At 44.8% G+C, this 21,423-nt stretch overlaps 1 protein-coding gene across 2 annotated transcripts in view; it reads right to left on the bottom strand.

Moving 5' to 3' along the window:
* Positions 1–16,915, bottom strand: part of LOC139279742 (serine/arginine-rich splicing factor 4-like) — a 29,965-nt gene extending 13,050 nt beyond the window's left edge. For both annotated transcript variants that reach the window (XM_070898928.1, XM_070898929.1), the window contains exon 1: positions 16,718–16,915. In XM_070898928.1, coding sequence (XP_070755029.1) covers positions 16,718–16,824 — 107 coding nt within the window. In that variant the 5' untranslated portion in view covers positions 16,825–16,915. The remainder of the gene's footprint in view (positions 1–16,717) is intronic.
* Positions 16,916–21,423: the final 4,508 nt, after the last annotated feature.

The following is a 21,423-nucleotide window of genomic DNA, read 5'->3' as shown; positions in this document are numbered from 1 at the left end:
ATTAAAGCGTTCACGGATGAGCTGCTGGCGCAGAGATCAAGCAATCATTAAAGGAACACGATAGACCGCCCTCCTCCAACCACATGCTCCGGCATCAGGCACTTGCATGCTTTCCTGATCGCCGTCATCATCCTCCTCTTCCAAATTACTATCATGTGGGTCTTCTGGTTCCACTACCAGCTCCTGCTGCCTCATGATGGCTAAGTTATACAGCATGCAGCACATAACAGTGAACTGACTGACAATCTTAGGAGAGTATTGCAAGTGGCCTCCGGAATGGTCTAGGCATCGGAAACGCTGTTTCAAGATACCAATGGTCCTCTCTATGGGCCCAAGTTTCTAGACGCGCCTCGAACGGCGCAGTCCCGACCTGGACACTCGTTTTTCGCGCCACAAAGTGCGCCTAAAAAAACCCTCCGTATTCTCCACCTCCCTGCAGGTCCTCTGGCATTCGGCGCAGCGCAGCGCAGCAGGGGCTGTAGGGGGCGGAGCCAGGTCCCTGCGCTGAAAACAGTGCCGGGACCTCTGCATGCGCGCTACAGTGGGCACGCAAGTGCAGTAGCTCCAGGCGCCTGAAACACGCAGCCCCTAGCCCTGGCTGAATGGCCTTACTGGGGCTGCGTGAATAAGGCTCCTCCCACGGCCAGCTCCTGCTTCCTCCCGACCCGACCCCCGCTTCCCCCCCACCCCGGACCCGACTCCCACTCGCCCACCCCACCCCCCCGGACCCGACCCGACTCCCGCTCGCCCCCCCGACTGGACCCGACCCGACTCCCGCCCGGATCCGACCTGACCTCCCTCTCCCCGACCTCCCTCCGACCAGAACCTCCCTCCGTCCCACCACCCCCCCGACCCGAACCTCCCTCCCTCCCACCACCCCCCCCGACCCAACGCCACCTACCTATAAATCTGGTGCTGGGGACAGGCCCTGCCCGAAGTCTCGGGCCCGGCCCGTTCAGCCTTCCTCCCCCCTCGCTGTCAGAAACTGTTCTACCTGACTAGAACTGCAGAAAACTAAATGTGGAGAATTCCGATTTCTAAGATACTCCGTTTTACACCAATTGCTCCTAAAAATCAGGAGCAAATCATGGGGCCTATGATGCTGCGCGTCGCAATGTGCGACATCTTGTACTGATGGTCAGCTTCCATCCGTGTTCCAATAGTCAGCTCTGTCCTTCTGGCTGCTGCTGAAACATTGCAGATATAATGCTGTCGCGTAGGATGAACGCACCATGGGTGCTGCCAGGGTATCTCGCATCGACTGACATGATGCGCTGCTCGTCGTCACACACGAGCTGCATATTAATGGAGAGGAAACCTTTTCTATTCCAGTATTGCTCAGAATCCTCCACAGGTGCTCACAAGGCGATGTGGGTACAATCAATGCAGCTCTGTACCTTTGGGAAGCCAGCAATCCTGGAGAAGCCCACAGCCCTGTCATGCATTGCTTGGTCGGTCATTGGGAACTTGAAGTCATTCCTCTGCGCATACAGTGCAGCCGTGACCTGGTAAACACAGGCATATATTGCACGTTGAGAGATGGCGCACCCATCTCCAGTTGTAGCTTGAAACGATCCCGAGGCATCGAAGGAAATTGCAGCTGTAACCTTCACTTCAACAGACAAGGCAGTCAGCATTCTGCTTCTCGGCTGTAAATCTGCTCTCAGCATATCACAGATCTCAACGACAACTTCTTTGCCGAAACACAGCCTTTTGACACAATCAGCCTCGCTCATGTCCAGGTACGAACGCCTGGCTCGATGTTACCGATGTGGGTAAGGCCTCCTGCCCATCAGCCTACAGGCTATGATGTTCCTGGTGCGGTGAGCTCTAATCAATTCTCTCCTATGCAGTGAATGATAATGCAGCAATCATACTTGAAATACAAATTAAACTTTGAAACTTGATGGCTGGCTGGCTCTCCCTCCCTCCCTCCCGCCTCCCCATCCCCGGCCGAACTTCTCTCCGCAGCTCAGAGCCTGCTGTTACCGGGCTCTACTGACGTCGGTCTTGCCTCATGCCGCCCCTATCCCCTGGCCGAACAGCTGACATCTCAGCTCGGTGCCGGCTGCTGCTGCTTCAGAGAGGGGTAGGAAAATGTAATTTATTTTTTTTATTTGATTTATTTATCATTTATTATTCATGATGGCTCTTTATTTGTAGAAGTGAAGTGTTAAATGCTTGTAAAATTCCCTAACTTCACCCCACCCATCTCTCGCTTCCTGCGCCTAATATATTAAGTATAGGCAAGGTTTTTCTGAGCGTACAAAAAACTACACTTACTCCATTCGAAGTTAGTTTGGAGTAAGTTTTCGCTGCCTAAACTTGCAAAACAGGCGTTAGTGACTGGACATGCCCCCTTTTGGGAAAAAAACTGTTCTAAAACGAAACTATTCTAACTCACTAGAATTGGAGCAAACTAAATGCCAAGAATTGCAATTTCTAAGATACGCCAAAAAAAGGGGAGCAACTCGAGCTGAAACCTGAGCCCTACAAGAGGTAGTCAAAACTATGAGGGGTTTTGATAGAGCAAGTAGGGAGAAATTGTTTCCTTTTGCAACCAGAGGTCATATTAAATAATTGGCAATAGAAGGAAAATGAGAAGAAATGTTTTTCACAGAGGGTTGTTGAGATGTGGGCACTACCTGAAAGGGTCGTGGAATCAAATGCCATGGGAACTTTCAAAAGGCGACTGAACGTATATTTGAAGAAATAATTTGCAGGGTTCTGGGGAAAAAGCTGGGGTGTGGTACTAAACTAGATAGCTCTTTCAAAGAGCTAACAGAGGCACAATGGGCCGAATGGCTCCCTTCTGTGCTGTAAGATTGTATGATTCTACACATGCTGAATGTTCTGGTTGTGTAGCAGGACATTTAGAAAAGCATAATTTAATTAAGCAGAGTCAGCATGGTTTTATGAAAGGGAAATCATGTTTGACAAATTTGCTGGAATTCTTTGAGAATGTAACGAGCAGGGTGGACAAGGGGGAAACCAGTGGATGTGGTGTATTTGGATTTCCAGAAGGCATTTGATAAGGTGCCACATAAAAGGTTACTGCCCAAGATGAAAGTTCACGGGGTTGGGGGTAATATATTAGCATGGATAGAGGATTGGCTTACTAACAGAAAACAGAGAGTGGGGATGAATGAGTCATTTTCTGGTTGGCAAACAGTAACTGGTGGGGGTGCCACATGGTGCTGGGGCCTCAACTATTTACAATCGATAATAATGATTTGGATGAAGGGACCGAGTGAATGTAGCCATGTTTGTAGCAAGTAATCAGAAAGGCAAATGGAATGTTGGCCTTTATTGCAATGGGGATAGAGTATAAAAAGCAGAGAAGTCCTGCTGCAACTGTACAGGGTATTGGTGAGGCCACACCTAGACTACTGCATACCGTTTTGGTCTCTTTATTTAAGGAAGGATATACTTGCATTGGAGGCAGTTCAGAGAAGGTTAACTCAGTTGATTCCTGAGACGAAGGGGGTGACTTATAAAGAAAGGTTCAGCAGGTTGGGCCTGTACCCATTGGAGTTCAGAAGAATGAGAGGTGATCTTATTGAGAGATACAAGATAATGACGGGGCTCGACAAGGTAGATGCAAAGAGGATGTTTCCACTCATGGGGGAAATCTAGAACTATGGGGCATAGTTTTAGAATAAGGGGTCTCCCATTTAAAACTGAGATGGGGAGGAATTTCTTCTCAGAGGTTTATAAGTATGTGGAATTCTCCACCCCAGAGAACTGTGGAGGCTGGGCCATTGAATATATTTAAGGCGGAGTTACAGATTTTTGATCGATAAAAGGAGCAAAGGGTTATAGGGAATGGGCAAGGAAATGGAATTGAGCCCACGATCTATCAGCCATGATCTTACTGAATGGCGGAGCAGGTTCGAGGGGCCAAATGGCCTACTCCTGATCCTATTTCTTATGTTCTTATGTAATGTAACCACAAATCAGCAAGCCTGCAAATGATGAACCACCACTAATGAGGCTTAATTAATGAACATTTGAGTTTGTAGGTTGCAGAAATGTAAATTATTATAGAACTACTTATGAGTAAAGCATGATTAGGGCTATACGATTAAAGTATCAGAATTAGAATCCAGTATGTTTGTAGTTATTTAAATTAACACTTTTTTTTCTCTAAATGTGGCATATTATCGGTTTGACTGATTTAAAGTCAAAACAGAAATTTCAGAAACTCCTTCAACCAGCACTATCACTGGAACAGTACACACAAAACCTAGATCATTGCGGCAGTCAGGCCAGTAAGTAACAGATAAATTTAATGTGGACAAATAAAATAATTAGTATGGGAACACAGGGCGTTTGTAAAAGGGAACAATGATACCAGCATGAGGATCAATGAAATGGTCCAAAAGCCATACATAAATCTATGAAACCCACAGCCCTATGCTTAGCTGAAATAAAAATTGAAATAAGACACTAGGCTACATTAGCTAAGGTTTAAAAAAAAACAGTCTTTGAGAACAAATGAAACAAGATTGCATTGCTGCTGCGCACGGCATTGGTCAGGCATCTTCTGGAGCAGTATATAAATACCAACTTATAATTATAAGAAGGAAGGCATTACTGCCCTCAAGGGTACAGAGGCAAGCAACAATAGTAATGCTGGCACAATAAGTGTGCCATATGGAAAGAGAAGCAATAGAAGGATATGAAGGTGAGACGGTGGTGTTAATCTCTGAAAAAGATTAAGACTTGTTGGGCCTGATGGCTTTTTGCTGTTTCTATAAATTATCAACAAATAGTCTCACCTTAAAGATATTACAGTTTGCACACATACTTGTGGAGGGAATCAGGCAGAATTTGCTATTAAGCTGAACTTAGAAGTTATGACGTTGAGGGAATTTAGTTTTAAATAGTTTGGGCAAAAAACAGCATTCCCACATACAACATTGTGAAATGCTTGCACCATTTCTTTAGAAAATGCAATCAAACATCTCACTATAGAGGCTGTAATTATACAACATTTAGGCAATGTACTTGCCAAAAACTTATTACTGTGTCAGTTTCAATGCCTTCTGATCAGGAAAGCTTCAGCAGATTTTATAAAACAGAAATACTAAATTGTATCTGATTTTCACATATCCACAATGGGGCATCAGTTTTTCACCATATATATATTAATGACTTGGATGAAGGGAGAGTTATATATCCAAGTTAGCAAATTACATTAGGGTAGGAAGCAAATTGTGGAAATGGGAGCAGGAAATTACAATGGGACAGACAGACTAAATAAATGGGCAAAACTGTGGCAGATGGAATTCAATGTTAGAAAGTTTGAGGTCATTCACTCTGGAGAACAAATGAGAATATTTTTTCAATGGGGAAAGACTAGTAGCTGTGGAGGAACAGAGGAGTTTAGGTGTTCATGTACAAATTACTAAAAGCAAACGCACGGGTACAAAAAGCAATCAGAAAGGCTAATAGAAGGTTTGTCTTTATTTCAAGGGGGTTAGAATACAAAAGTGAGGAAATGATGCTTCAGTTGAACAGAGCCTTGGCCCAACCCCCTCTAGAGTACTGCATTCAGTTTTGAGCAGCACACCTCAGAAAGTATACATTGGCCTTGGAGTGAATGGTACCAAGACATAAAGGGTTAAATTGTGAAGACAGCATGCACAAACCCGTAAGTGTTCCTTTGAGTTTGGAAGGCCGAGGGGTGATCTAATCGAAGCGTTTAAAATGACAAAGCGGTTCGATAGGGTAGATGCAGAGAAATGACTTCCTCTGTTGGAGGAATCCAGAACAAGGGGGCAGAATCTTAAAATTTAGAGTGAAGTCAGTTAGGAGTGAAATCAGAAAGCATTTTTTCCACACAATGGGTAGTGGAAATCTGGAACATTCCCACATAAAAGGCTGTGGAAGCCAAGTCAATTCAAATTTTCAAGACTAAGATTCTTAGATTTTTGTCAGGTAAGGATATGGGGAAAAAGCAAGTAAACAGAGTTGAGATAATGATCAGCCATGATCTAACAGAATGGTGGAACAGGCTTGAAGTGTTGAATGGCCTCCTCCTGTTCCCATGTTCATAAGGAAAAAAAAGACCTCTGTGTATTTCAAACATCTGGGTTTTCAAATAATAATAGATCTATGAGCATCTGAAAAGCTCAGCGAAAGGCACCATTTTAAATTTTAGTGATCAAAGATATTTCAGGATCTTTGCAGCTTTTATACTGCAATGCAGAATTTTAAACAATTATTCTGCATGTTCATTTTGTCAATAGTGAGAGTCACTAAACAGTGGAAAGCAATAGCTCAAAAACTGTTTCAAATAATCTATCAATAGGTAATTGTCATGCTGCTTGTCCAACATCTAGTGCTGGATGAGCAGAAATTTCCTCCGACTAAATATTGGCAAGACTGAAGCCATCATCTTCAGTCCCCGCCACAAACTCTCTTCCCCAGTCACCATTTGCGGCTGAACCAGACTGATCACAACCTTGGCATCCCTATTTGACCCCGAGATGCGCTTCTGACCTCATATTGCTCCATCACCAAGACTGCCTACTTCCATCTTCGTAACATTGCCCGATTCCGCCTGTGCCTCAGTTCATCTTCTGCTGAAACCCTCATCCTTGCCCGTTACCTCTAGACCTGACTATTCCAATGTTCTCCTGGCCGGCCGACCTCCCATCTTCCACCCTTCATAAAATTGAACTCATCCAAAACTCTGCTGTCTGTATCCTAACTTTCACCAACTTCCGTTCACCCATCACCCTTCTGCTCACTGACCTACATTGGTCCCCGGTCCAGCAATGTCTCAATTTTAAATCCTTGCTTTCAAATCCCTCCATGGCCCGACTCCACTATCTCTCTAACCTTCTTCAGTGCTACCTTCCAAGATCTCTGCGCTCCTCAAATTATGGCCTCATGTGCTTCCCCGATTTTAATCGCTCCACCATTGGCGACTGTCCCTTCAACTGCCTGAGCCACAAGCTCTGGAATTCCCTCCCTAACCATCTCCCCCCTCATTTAAAATTCTCCTTGAAACCTACCTCTTTCACCCGTGCCAATATCTCCTATGTGGTTCGGAATCAAATTTTGTTTGGTAACACTCGAAGTGCCTTCGGATGTTTTATTATGTTAAATGTGCTATATAATTGCAAGTTGACATTATAATGGTGGTGTAAAGTTTGCATTACAGACCTACTTAACTAAATGTTTGTTGTACTTTGCACGTCACTTTCAAGCATTTTAATTGGTTTATGGGATAAAGTCATGAGTCGAGAGGCTATTTTCACTTGTTTCCCTGGTTGAGATTATCAAGTGTTGTTTCATTAAAATATTATATAAAATAAATTAAAACTACCAGAACATTACATTTTGTAGATTTTCTCAGTGAAAAAAGGTCCTGGTTTCCAAATTTTTTAACAGTCATAAATTACTGAATATAGTTTGCTCAGAGTTGTATTCCTCACTGTTCAATATGTCTCTCGTCCACTGACATCACAGCAGCATATTACAGCAGCTGTGTGGGGACCTGGATACAGCAACAAGCTGAGAGGGAGAGAGGTCACAATTAGTGCCTGTGGTCGTTTTATCATGATACTGAATGAAAAGCACAATCAGAAATATAAACTGATAATTTCTAAAGAAGTGTGAAGGGATGGGCGACGATGGCCGTCTTTCAGTTTATTTCATTGTGAATAAGTGGGTACAGACCTTTTGCCCATGCATCAGGAGGTATTTATTAAACAAATCCAACAAAAGAATACAAGCCCTTCAATGAGTTAGGTAGTACAAACTCCTAGTACACCTGGTAAGGAAAGTAACTGGAAATCAGATAAAGTAACATTTATGTACATAATTGGGCAAAAAAAACCTTTGTAGCTACACACACACACAAAGAAAATCATTGCAATGACAAGTCTAACCAGATCACAGCAAGGTCATATAGATGTTAAAAGGATGTTTTTATTTTTAAAAGAGAAAGACTGAATGTGTATACCATGAGAACAGGACAGCAGAGACAACCAGAGAAACAGGAAGAATTCAACAATAGGAAACAAGCAGAGAACGCCAGAAGGCTCTTCTTCAATAAACATTTAGACGTCAGCAACTTCACGAGATCAACTAGTTGACATGTAAAATTTGATTCGGCCTGTCATTTGATCGGATGTTAAGATTACATTGCAGTTGTGCAGTACTCAAACAGCAGACCTGATTTTGGTCCACCAATGCCCTTGGTGCAAATTAAGATTAAAACGGCAAAAAGTTCTGTACCACATCAACTTGTCAATTTTCGAGCGTTCCTTGATTTAGGCAGCTAACATTCCCGCTGGAAACAGGCAGGAGTCTCATTGGGGCCAAGTTTCGGCCTGAGTTGCTCCTGTTTAAGTCTACACTTAGAAAATCAGGCTTAGGTTACAAATCAGGCGTAGGGAATGGGGGGTGGGGGGGTTAAAGGGAAGTTTACAAACATTAAACACTTCAGTTTTACAAAAAGAGCCATCATCAATAATAAATTATCAATAAATCAATCCAAAAAAAAATTATAATTTTTTTTTTAAATTAAATAAAACATTTTCTACTTACTGACTGCAGCACCGGAAGTCCTCCAACAGCATGCTGCCCATGCCCCCCCCCCCCCCCCTCTCTCTATCTGTCTGTCTGTGTGTGTCTCTCTCACTCTCTGTCTATCAGTGTCTGTGTTTCTGACAGCGAGGGGGGGGGGGGGAAAGAGGGTGGAGAGGGTGGGTGGAGGGCGGGGTGAGGAGGGAGGGGTCGGTCGGGGGCGGAGGAGGGGAGGTCGGGAGCGGGGGGGGGGTGGAGGGGAGATCGGGGGGGGGGCTGAGGGAGAGGGAAAGAGGGGGGTCAGGTCGGGAGCGGAGGTCGGTCGGGGGAGGTCAGGTCGGGAGCAGGGGGAGGTCGGTCGGGGGGGGGGGGGTCGGGAGCGGAGGTCGGAGCGGGAGTCAAGTCGGGTCGGGTCCCGGTCCGGAGGAAGCAGGAGCTGGCCGTGGGAGGCAGCCTTATCGACGCAGCCCCAGTGAGGCCATTCGGCCAGGGCTAGGGGGGCTGCGTGCTTCGGGCCCCTCCCACAGAGTTTTGGGCACCTGGTGCTACTGCACATGCGCGCCCGTGCAGAGGTCCCAGCACTGTTTTCAGCGCAGGGACCTGGCTCCGCCCCCCACAGCTTGTGCTGTGCCGCACCCAGCTCCAGAGGGCCTGCAGGGAGCCGGAGAATAGGTAACCTTTTTTTCGGCGCATTTTGAGGCGCAAAAAACAGACGTCCAGGTTGGGGCTGCGTCATTCTAGGCGGGGCCCGAAACTTGGGCCCATAAAGCTGAGCAAATCAGAGTCTGATTTAGATAGGACCCTGATGCCACTTTGCTAGTTTTAGTTTGGCGTCTGCCCTTGGGAAAATCCGCCCACTAGAGAATTGGACAGGCCCAGAATCAGTGTCACTGAAAAGGATTGCTTGTAAGAATTAAAATTAATTTATTTGGCAGTGTTTCGATTTCAAGATAACCTTTATTACTCTCCCTGCTGATAATGATGATCTGCTCCCTCATTAACACTCTCCTTTGCCACCCCAAAATCTGCCCAGCTCTCCCCTTTAATCATTGCTGCCCTGTGCTCCACAGCTGCCCCACCAGATTTCTAGTCCTCACCAACACTACAAACTATCAGTACGCAATACTCATGGCCAGCTCGTCAACTGAATCTAAAATGAGGAGTAACTATCAAAATGACGCGGGCCACATGCTGACAACATCGGGCAGGCATTGTGATTGCTCTGCCCATTGAAGACCAAGATTGGGCCAGCATCTCGATTCAGAAAGAGCAGGTTTTGACTTTTGAGAGTGCCCAACAATTAAAGTGTATGACAAGTTGCAAGTTATACAAGGACTCTCAAAAATAGTACTGCTTGCCTTTCACATTCTGCTCAGCAGCAACACTGATGGTCAGTCTGGGAACAGCGGAATTTTTGATCGAAATCTAGTATCATACATGAACAAACGTAACAATACAATTTCTGAAAATTCAAACGCAAAATATTCATTAGGTTTAATTCTAGTAAAACTAAACTATTACAAATGCCACTTTAAATTCCACTAGAGTCTCTACTTTCCAGAGAATTTAGAATTCCTTCATTAGCATAAATAGCATCGAGTAAATTATTGTGGTTTATGTAAGGGAACAGTTCTGGCTCTTCACATACTTGCCCACTTCACTGTGCTTGTTAGTTTTACTACAGATGGACATCATAATACAATAAAACAAAACAAAACAAAACAAAACATGACCCACAATCAGTGCTGCGTTGTCACTAGGATTAAGTGTAATGGTGAGCCTGATGAATGAAACGTAACATACAAGAGTACAGTTTCTTAAACGATAAGGGAATAAAGGGTTATGGAGCACGGGCAGGGAAGTGGACCAGAGTCCATGATCGTATTAAATGGCGGAACAGGCGCAAGGGATCGAATGGCCTACTCCTGCTCCTATTTCTTATGTTCTTATGTTAAGTGTGAATTTCTGCCGTAACATTTTTACCACCAAGCTAAATAAACCTCATGGCAACACCATAATAGGGATTTTCTCAGTACAGTAGTTACTAAGCATACTTTATTAAAGCAGTAAAATGAAAAAGCACCAGAACCAGTAAAATAACTGAGACATAAACCTCGATAGAGCAAGTACAATTGTATATCTTTCTGTTTAAACTCCAAGGGTACTTTCTAAATGGCGAAAAGTTAAAAACAGTGAAGGCCCAAAGAAAATTGGGGGTCCAGGTACATAGATTAAAATATCATGAACATGTACAGAAAATAATCAAAAAGGCTAATGGAATGCTGGCTTTTATATCTAGAGGACTAGATTACAAGGAGGTAGATCATCATCATCATATGCAGTCCCTCGAAATCGAGGAAGACTTGCTTCCACTCTAAAAGTGAGTTCTCAAATGACTCTACAGTCCAATACGGGAATTAGTCTCTGTCACAAGTGGGACAGACAGTGGTTGAAGGAAAGGATGGGTGGGTAGTTTGATTTTCCGCATGCTTCTTCCACTGTCTGCGTTTGGTTTCTGCATTCTCTTGGTGACAAGACTCGAGGTGCTCAGCGCCCTCCCGGATGCTCTTCCTCCACTTTGGGCGGTCTTGGGCCAGGGATTCCCAGGTGCCGGTGGGGATGCTGCACTTTATCAAAGAGGATTTCAGCTTTGAGGGTGTACTTGAAACATTTCCTCTGCCCACCTGGGGCTCGCTTGTCTTGTAGGAGTTCCGAGTAGGGTGCTTGCTTTGAGAGTCTCATGTCGGGCATGTGGACAATGTGGCCCGCCCAACAGAGCTGGTCGAGTAAGGTCAGTGCTTCGATGCTGGCCCAATCGAGAACACTCAACGTTGGTGCGTCTATCCTCCTAGTGGATTTGCAGGATCTTGTGGAGGCAGCGTTGGTGGTACGTCTTCAGCGCTTTGAGGTGTCTACTGAATATGGTCCGCGTCTCTGGGCCATATAGGAGGGCAGATATCACTACTGCCCTGTAGACCATAAACTTGGTGCCAGATTTGAGGTCCCGGTCTTCAAACTCTCTTCCTCAGGCGACCGAAGGCTGCATTGGCACACTGGAGGTGGTGTTGAACCTCGTCATCGATGTCTGCCCTTGCTGATAGTAAGCTCCTGAGGTGTGGAAAGTGATCCATGTTGTCCAAGGCCATGCCGTGGATTTTGATGACTGGGGAGGGGGGGGGCCTTTGTCTTACGAATGTTTAGTGTAGGGCCCCATGCTTTCTTATGCCTTGGTGAAGATGCTAAAGATGGCTTGGAGTTCGACCTCTGAATGTGCGCAGACGCAAACATCGTCCGCGTACTATAGTTCGATGACAGAGGATGGGACGACCTTGGATCTAGCCTGGAGGTGACGACGGTTGAACAGGTGCCCATTGGTTCTCTAGTTTAATTCCATTCCAGCGGGGAGCTTGTTGAGTGTGAGATGGAGCATTGTAGAAAGGAAGATCGAGTAGAGCGTTGGTGCGATGACACAGCCCTGCTTGATCCCTGTCTGGACATGGATTGGATCTGTGGTGGATCCATTGGTCAGGATCACGGCTTGCATGTCATCCTGAAGCAAGCAGAGGATGGTGACAAACTTTTCGGGGCAGCCGAAAGGGAGGACGCGTTCCATAGTCCCTCACGGTTGACAGTGTCAAAGGCCTTTGTGAGGTTAAAAAAGGCCGTGTACAAGGGTTGGTGCTGTTTCCTGCATTTTCTTGTAGTTGTCGCACGGTGAAAATCATGTCTGTTGTACCCCTTAGTGGACGGAATCCGCATTGTGACTCTGGGAGGAGCTCTTCTGCCACAGGGAGAAGACGGTTGAGGAGGATTCTAGCGCTAACTTTCCCAGTGGCCGACAGCAGGGAGATTCCTCTGTAGTTGCTGCAGTCGGACTCGTCCCCTTTTTTGAAGATGGTCACGTTTACGGCATCTCAGAGATCTCCCGACATGTTCTCCTCCTTCCAAATAAGAGAGATGAGGTCATGCATTCGTGCTTCTCCACCATACTTTAGTGCCTCGGCGAAGACTAGATTATAAGGAGGTGGAAGGTAGGCTGCACATATACAAAACCCTGGGCATCACACCTTAGGAAGGAAATAATGGTCTTGGAGGTAGTGCAGCGTTGGTTTACCAGAATGATACCTGGACTCCAAGGTTTAAGTTACGAGGAGAGATTACACAAATTTGGGTTGCATTCCCTAGAATTTAGTAGGTTAAGAAGTGATCTGATTGAAGTTTTCAAGATATTAAGGGGAATAGAGGGTAGATAAAGAGGAACTATTCCCACTGGTTGGGGATTCTAGGATGAGTGGGTATAGTCTAAAAACTAGAGCCAAACCTTTCAGGAATGAAATTAGGAAACACTTCTACATACAAAATGGCAGTAAAAGTTTGGAACTCTCTTCCGCAAACAGCAATTAATGTTAGATTAAGTGTTCATTTTAAATCTGAGATGGATAGCTTTTTGTTAACCAAAGGTGTTAAGGGATATGGACTAACAGTGGGTATATGAACTTAGGTTGCAGATCAGCTATGATCACACTGAATGGTGGAACAGGCTCAATGGCTTACTTCTGTTCCTATCTGACATACAACTTAACTGGAATACAATCTATTCCCTTCATTATCTTATAAACCTCAATAGATCACCTCTAACTCTGCGTTTCGCTAAACTGTAGAGCCCCAACTCTTTTAGCCTATCTTGATAACGAAGATGCTTTAAACTGGGAATTAATCTAGTGGCCCTCCTCTGCACCCTTTCCAAAGCCTCAATGTCACCCACCATGTGAGGAGACCAAACTGGAAACAGTATCCAAATGAGGCCTGACCAAGGTCTTGTGTAACGACAAAATAGTATGCCTCATCTTGTACTCAATTGTCCTATGAATACACCTCAACACCCTATTTGCTCTAGGCAAGAGGATCCAAGACAACTGGAGACCAGGCTCTGCTGCATGGGCCAAGCACACACACACGTGCATGTTCCACAACCCCACCACCCCCACCTCCAGGTCCTCTCTTCCTGATTTTCAGAGGTCACAGTGTAGGTGAGCACATTAATCTTGGAGCAGTTTACGAATTTGTCCATAAAGTAGACACCAGCTCCAGCACGCTGCTCAACTGCGTTTTCCGCGCTCTCTCCATCATCTCACGCTTTGGTCGTTGGTTCTTTACTACTGACCATGTGTATTCTGGCCTCATGTACCAACCTCGCTGCTGGCCTTGGGTTCCGACCTCACGTCCCGTTGTTCCTGCTGGTCCATGCTGTACTTTTCCTGGGTCCCGAGCTTGCTGTTGGCTCGTGCTGTACCTTCCTTGGGTCCCGACCTTGCTGTTGGCGCCCGCTGATCCTCCATTCGTCGCCGCCCACCAATCCTCCGCTCTTCGCCGATTCCCGTTCCAGCTAATCGCTTCAGGGCATTGCTTAAGTACCTTTAGGGATGTGTGCACTAGAATGCCCAACTCTCTATCTCCACCTCCTTTAATGCTTTTTCCTAAAGGGTGTATGAATGTTGAGCATTTGCCCTGCTCACATGTGTAATACTGCACTTATCCAAGTTATACAACATTTGCCAGTCAGGAGCCCAATCTCCCAATACATTAAGATCGGCCTGAAACAGACAAGCATCGTCTACAGTCCTAACACTCGCACAGATCTTAGTATAATCTGCAAATTTGTAGGTTATGCGCCCAACACCTACATCCAGATCATTAATAAAAATCGTAAAGAACAACGGTCCAAACACCGATCCCTGCAGGACACCATTGATGACTATTCTCCAAACAGATCAAAGTCCATCTACAACTACTTTTTAACCTATCTCCTGCCAGCAAATTAGCAATCCAGCTCAATATATTATCACTAAAACCAGAGACTGGACTTTGATCTTAGCGAAGCCTCTTGTGCAGTACCTCACCAAAAGCTTTTCGGATGTCTAAATTGAAAATTCGGATTTTACGGGATCTACAACTGCGTATGCACAGTGTAAGCGGTTGCAAGTTCCAGCACGTGCTGCGCATGCACGAAAACTCGTAACTTGCAATCACCCACACGCAGGAAATGGACATTCGCTGGTGAACAGTTGAGCTATTTGCCCAACGAATGCTCACGCAACCCTTACGCCTGGTAAAAGCAGGCGTCGGCCGTACGTGTGAAAATAAAGAATATATATTTTTAAGTAAACATTCAAATATCATTAAAATTAGTTTTTTGGTTATTTTTGGCCCCTTTAAAATTGTTTGTTTATTTTTCAAAAAATAGTTTTAAATGTTTAATTAAATTGTATTTTTATTCATTTTAAACATGTGGCAATTTATTTTTGATTAGGTTGTGTGAAAGTGTATCTTTAATGTCAATCCTAATATGCTTATGGGTATTCCGTACCGTAAATGGAATATCTTTTTTGATCCGAGGGATGCTTGCAAAGTGCATGCGCCCGAGATATATGGGCCTTTATGCAGGCATATGCCTGTAGGTCCAGGACGGCAAGAATTCTAAGATACGGAGGCACCAGGTAGATGTGTTTTTTTTCTTGCAGATCAGAGGCAATTGCCCACAGGAAGGCTCCAAATGCAATTTCAGGTCCATAATCTACTGGGCTTCCCTCATCCACCAACTTTGTAACTTCTTTAAAAATTACAATTATATTTATAAGACATGACCTTTTTATGAAGCCATGTTGAGTGTCCCAAATATGTCCCTCTCTATCCAAGCATTTATATACTGCACCCTTATGATACTCTCAAGGATCTTGCCTATTACTGATGTCAGACGAATGGGCTTAATGAGCTTGGTCTTTCTTGTCACTGCTTTTTTTTTTAAAGACGGGGATTACATTAAACTCCTTCCAATCTATGGGAACCATTCGAGTGCAGCGAGCTATTAAAAATACAGACTCAGGGCTCGCACATGTCTCCTCATCTCGAGAACCCTCGGGTGGATATCATCTAGTTGTTCTATTTTAAAGTTTTTAATTCTATCTAAAACATATAATAAAATGACGACATCACAAGGATGGAGGGCAGTGATTGGTTCTTCCAGATTAATTGAATTACTGGACAGGGAATGAATCTTAAAGACAGCTAATAGCTGATTTAATTTGCTTCAATTGCTGATTTTCTAATTTTAAAATTTAATTTATTATATATATTATTTAATTTTGTTTAATTATAATTCATCTTTATTATACTGATTTTACTATTGTATACTCCTTGTTGTATTATTTACAATATAATTTGAATTTAAAAAAAAATTTCATCTGTGTCTATTCACGTGCGCATTTTGGCTGCCGCTTCGGACCCGAACCTTTAACCTCTTTTTACACTTCCTTCTCACGCTTTTTCTCTCAATGGTCAATATCGAACATGTTGTAAAATTGTTGTGAAGCGCCTAGCACAAAATAAAAGCTATTATCTATGTTATTATTAGTTTTGTTTGTAACATTATTAAATTCTCATAGTCGAGCATCATCTTAAAGAGTGACGACGATTGATGCAAAGTACTCATTTAATATTTCCATTATACCCAGCCTTGGGTCATCATACAGCGAGTCCTTTGTGACCAATAATAAAAACAGAAAATGCTAGAAATATTCAGCAGGTCAGAGAGAAACAGAGTTAACGTTTCAAATCGATGACCTTTCTCTGACAAAAAGTCAGTGACCTGAAACATGAACTCAATTTCTCTCGCCACAGATGCTGCCCGACCCTGCTGAGCATTTCCAATTTCCAGCATCCACAGTATTTTGCTTTTGTATTAGTCCTTTGTAGAACATCCTTCGGTAATAATGCACAGTAAATGGGGTGGGGGGTGGTGGACGGGAAAAGGGAGAGAGAAAATATGTTGGCTGCTTTATTTTGGCGGCGGGTGGGGAAAGGGGAATTAGCAGAAGTCAGAAAGCTGCATGCCCCGAAGGTTGGCTCGTTGCAGAGGCGCGCGTGCGCAGTCGCAGCGGGCGCCTCCAGTTTGGCGCGCGTGACGCACCTCCCTTTAAACAAAGAAAAATTAAAGCAACACAAGGCTTTCCCGGAGCCACCGAATGCCGCCGGCCCAAGGCTGTGTGGACGAGAGCCGGTTTGTCCTGCGGGTTGTTGAGGAGGATGGGCGGGGGTGGGGGATGGGTCCAGGGTCCAGGCTCCGGCAGTGAGGGGCTTGGCCGCCATTTTCCTCGCTGGTGTTTGACGGACTCACCCGTTCTTGATATCCACCTCCAAGATTTTGCCATAACCCTTGAAGAACCGCTCCACGTCCCGCTCCCGGGCCTGGTAGCTCAGCCTGCCTATATAAACCCGCGGCATCTCTCTCGCTCACACCTCCTCACACACGCTGCCTGCCCTCGGACACTGCTGCTGCTGCTGCGGTTTCAAAGTCACCGTCACTCCAGTTCGCCGCCGCCGTGCGTAATCGTCGTTAGCCGAACGTAACAGCGACGTCTTACGTCGCGCGTGTTACGTGCACAATTTGCATAAAGGGCGCTTCTATTGTGTTTCAATTGGGAAGGAACTGAGGCTAAGCTTGTCACTGAAACATTAGGGAAAATAAGTGAGATTTACATTTTATATGGAATTACTTCACACACAATTTACAGCACATTCTGACCATCTGATCTCTGCAAGTGTTTATGTTCCACAAGCCTTCTTGCACCTTACTTCAGCTAACCTTATCTGGATACCCCTCTATTCCATTCTCGCTTCTGTGAAATGTAAAGGCATGTATTGAACGGAACTGCGGTCAGCATCCAAATGTAATGTATGGAATTGCTGACTGCATCCAAATGTACTGAACTGCTTTCGAATGTATTGTGCAAATTTTTATATGAATAAAGTATATTTTGAAATTTTAAAAAAATTCTCGCTTCTGTGCTTACATTAAAGGCATTAAAGACATCTATGCTATTCGCCTGAACTACACTAGCAAATTCAACATTCTTACCACTCTATAGGTAAAGAAGTTACTCCTGAATTCCCTATTGGATTTATTTTAGTGTCTCATCATCATCATAGGCGGTCCCTCAAACAAGGATGACTTGCTTCCACACCAAAAGTAATGAGTTTACAGATGTTTCAATGAAGGACCCGATATTCCAGTCCTGAACTCGAGGGTGGAAGATGCCTGTGCGTGGAGTTTTTTAACGTGTGGTGACCCGTTGCACATCTGCCACCACACGGGCTCTACAGAGCTAGGCCTTTATCCAGTGGCAAGGGTTAACCAGGACGACTGGAGACCAGTTCTGCTGCACGGACCTAGTGCGCACACACATTGCAGTATGGGTTGGCCCATGCTGCCCCTGGGCCCTCGGGTCTTCTGGGCCCCATACCCCATTTGCCGCACCTCCGTCACAATCTCTCACCGTTCCTCCGCCACAATCTCTCGCCGCTCCTCTGCCACAAAACATTCGCCGAATCTCAGCTACAATCCCTCACCGCTCCTCCGCCCCGATCATCCGCCGCATTTCTGCCTCCTCGATCTCTCGCCGCTTCTCCGCCTCAATCATTCGGCACACCTCTGCCACAATCTCTCGCCGCTCATCCGCCCGACCTTCCCGCTCCTCTGCTGTACCTGGGCTCCGCTGATGTTCCTGCCCACGCTCCAGTGACCTGGGTTTTGCTGACGTCACCCAGTCGCCCACCTCGAAGCCGTCGCACACTTGGAGCGGCTCGCACTGGAAGTTGTAGTGGCATGCTCCAGCTCTTACACGCCTGACCTGCGGTGGTGTCCCCTCGCAGGTCGGGGTGGCCCACAATGTTGCAGGGGCCCGCGCTCCAGCTCTTATTCACCCGACTTGTGGTGGTGTCCTCTCGCAGGTCGGGGTGGCCTACTACATCACACAAGGGATGGGAGAGTGTGTACTACATGTCATATTTATGGCTCCTAGTTTTGGACCCCCCACAAATGGAAACATCTTGAGGTTGAATTTACGGCTCCTGCAGGTGCGTACGAGGTGTGCACCCACCAGTAGGGACCGCACAAGTTCCGGGTTTAAGCATGCGCTAAAACATGGAACTTGCAGTCTGTCAATAATTATATTAAACAGATCGCACAAATCTGAAGGAAATGGGCCTCCGTGGGCAGAGAGTTGGACTATTTGCCCAACTTTTGCCCAGTGAATGCCCATGGAATTCTTACGCCTGGTAAAAGCAGGCGTAAGGGCTGCTATTGCCAGCCTAAGAGTTTCAAAAAAGCATAAACAATATTTTTTGATTCATTTATATATTAGAAACACTGTGCAATAAGGTAAGTTTTATATTTAGCCTCATTAAAACATGTAAATTTATTTTTTTTTTAAATTAAATTTTTATTTTAAATATTTAATTAAATTCCATTTTAATTAATTTAAAATATGTAATGATTTTATTTATTTATTTAATGTGTAGCGGTATTTTTTACGTGATCCCCATTCATACTTATGGGAGCTCCGTGCATACGTCATCCGCATAAGTATGAATGGGATTCCCACCTTTGATTGGTTGGCAAGCCCACGTGATCCTAGGGGTGCTTGCGAACCACATGCGCCCCTGCGATACGTGGGTCTCTACGCAGGTCTACGCGTAGAGGCCCAGGAACGCAAGTTGCCGAACCTCCCAGACCATCAGGTAAGTTCGTAGATTTTTTGTAGGTCGGAGGCACCCACCCGCGGGAAGCCTCTGACCGCAAATTCAATCCTCTTGTCCCAACGTGGTTCACAGAAGCCATATGGGAAACTGATTTTGTATATATATATATATATGTATAAAAATGAAAAGGGTAGTGGAAATCTGGAAGCAGACAGAGGAACAAAGAGAGAAGATCTAATACGTGTAACCTTGAGGGTCTTGATCATAAACAGTTACTAATCCACTTATTATACTGTTTAATAAAAAGTCCTTGTTTGAAAAATGAAGCAAGCCTCTTGGCCTCTTGAAACCCATTTATTGTTTGTATGGGGCCTCTCACCAGTGGTTTCTGGAATTACTGGCAGCAGGGAACCGAAAAGGTAAGATTCTTGCTCAGAGGTGTTTTTCGTCAGACTTCATTGGGGTAGAAATTGATCTTGGACGATAGTGCTGAACAGGCACATCAGCCGCCCATTAAACTCCCGCTTGATGCTCAGCTCTATTGAAGTCAATGGGACTGAATATTCGACGAGGAGTATAATGGGTAGATGATACAATATCGCCAGTTTTGGACTACTGCCCAGACGAATTTCTACCCCATTGTTTCTTCAAACCTCCAAAATGTAGACCTCCTCACCCCACTCAATTTTCCCTTCCTCCTACAATATACTGGCCTTTAAAGCCTAAGTTTGTACCACCTAAACAGTAAACTTTATTTCATTTTCTCTCCTCTTTTCGACCCTTCACCTAGGTTTTTCATTTAAAATAAATAGATATTTACTGGAGCAAAGCTTATAGAGTAATGTGAACATTGCTGTCCTTTATTTTAATTCATGAATGGGATGTGGGCATCGCGGGCAAGGCCAGCATTTATTGCCCATCCCTAATTGCCCTCGAGAACGTGCTGGCGAGCTGCCGCCTTAAACCGCTGCAGTCTGTGTGGTGAAGGTGCTCCCACAGTGCTGTTGGGAAGGGAGTTCCAGGACTTTGGCCCAGCGACGAAGTTGCAGCGATGTATTTCCAAGTCAGGATGGTGTGTAACTTGGAGGCAACTTGCAGGTGGTGTTCCCATGCGCCTGCTGCCCTTGTCCTTCTAGATGGTATAGGTCACGGGTTTAGGAGGTGCTGTCAAAGAAGCCTTGGCGAGTTGCTGCACTGCATTTTGTAGATGGTACACGCTGCAACCACGGTGTGCAGTAGAGGGAGTGAATGTTTAAAGTGGATGGGGTGCCAATCAAGCAGGCTGGTTTGTCCTTCACGGAACATGGGGTAGACTTTCACACTCAGCAGTGGCAGAAAGCTGATTGTTGTAGATCAGCCATTCAATTTTCTTTTCCGTTGCCTTCAATAGAAAGGAAAACCAAGCGGGGTGTATAACTGGAGTCTATCCACCAGCACCCGTTTTCCATCACTACCGAAAGTGAAAATCGAACCACGTGTTTCAGGAGTGTTTGAATTTGACATTAGTCTTGGAGTCAAATAAGGCAAGAAAATAGTTCTGGAAAAACAATAGTCAATGGATGTTATCTCATGGACTAATTTACAAAAATCTCAATCTTTTATTAAGTAGCAATGAAAATATTTAAGTAGAAATATTAAATAATGTTTTGAATTGCAGCACTAGTTCTTTAAGGGGAATCATACTTCACTGACATTAAAATAATAAATGTTATTTAAAAATCCATACACATAATCTAATGCTGATAATACATTTAAAGGCAACATTTATCAACATATAAGTACAAACCCTTCTGCACTGAAACCCACAATAAACATACACATTCTCATTCTTCTTTAAAACTTAGACGTTCCAATCATTCATAGATTAAAAAATCAAACATTTTTGACATTTGCAAAACTCTGACCTAAAAGAAAATTTTTCAGTGATTTTTACTTAACTTCCTTTATTGGGCTCTGCTGTGCAGCTGAAGGGCCCCCTTGGTTTATGTTACCTCCACCCATGTGCTTCACAGTGATATCCTGACATGTAAGCTTACACAAATCCGAGAACACCTATAAATCAAGATAGCTACACAATAACTGGAAAAATTAGGAACTGCATAGGTAAGTTGCCCAATATTTAGTAAAAGAATTGGGCTGGATTTTCCTGTTAAATCGTCCCCGCCCGATCCTTAGCGGCATTCCGGCGGTTGCGTCTTTTTCAACCCCTGGAATGCAGCTGGTGCGCGCTCCCGAAGTTTTTAGATGCTCCATGCCACGGCGGCGAAGCGGTGTGGGAGCGGAGTGCAGCGGACGGCCAAAGCGGGAGCAAAGATGGCGATCAGTTTTCCTGTATAAAGGAAA

Source organism: Pristiophorus japonicus, chromosome 14 (genome assembly GCF_044704955.1).
Source record: "Pristiophorus japonicus isolate sPriJap1 chromosome 14, sPriJap1.hap1, whole genome shotgun sequence".
In the NCBI taxonomy this organism is placed as follows: Eukaryota; Metazoa; Chordata; class Chondrichthyes; family Pristiophoridae; genus Pristiophorus; species Pristiophorus japonicus.
The sequence above is the reverse complement of the archived record's forward strand: the minus strand, read 5'-3'. Positions and strand labels throughout refer to the sequence as shown.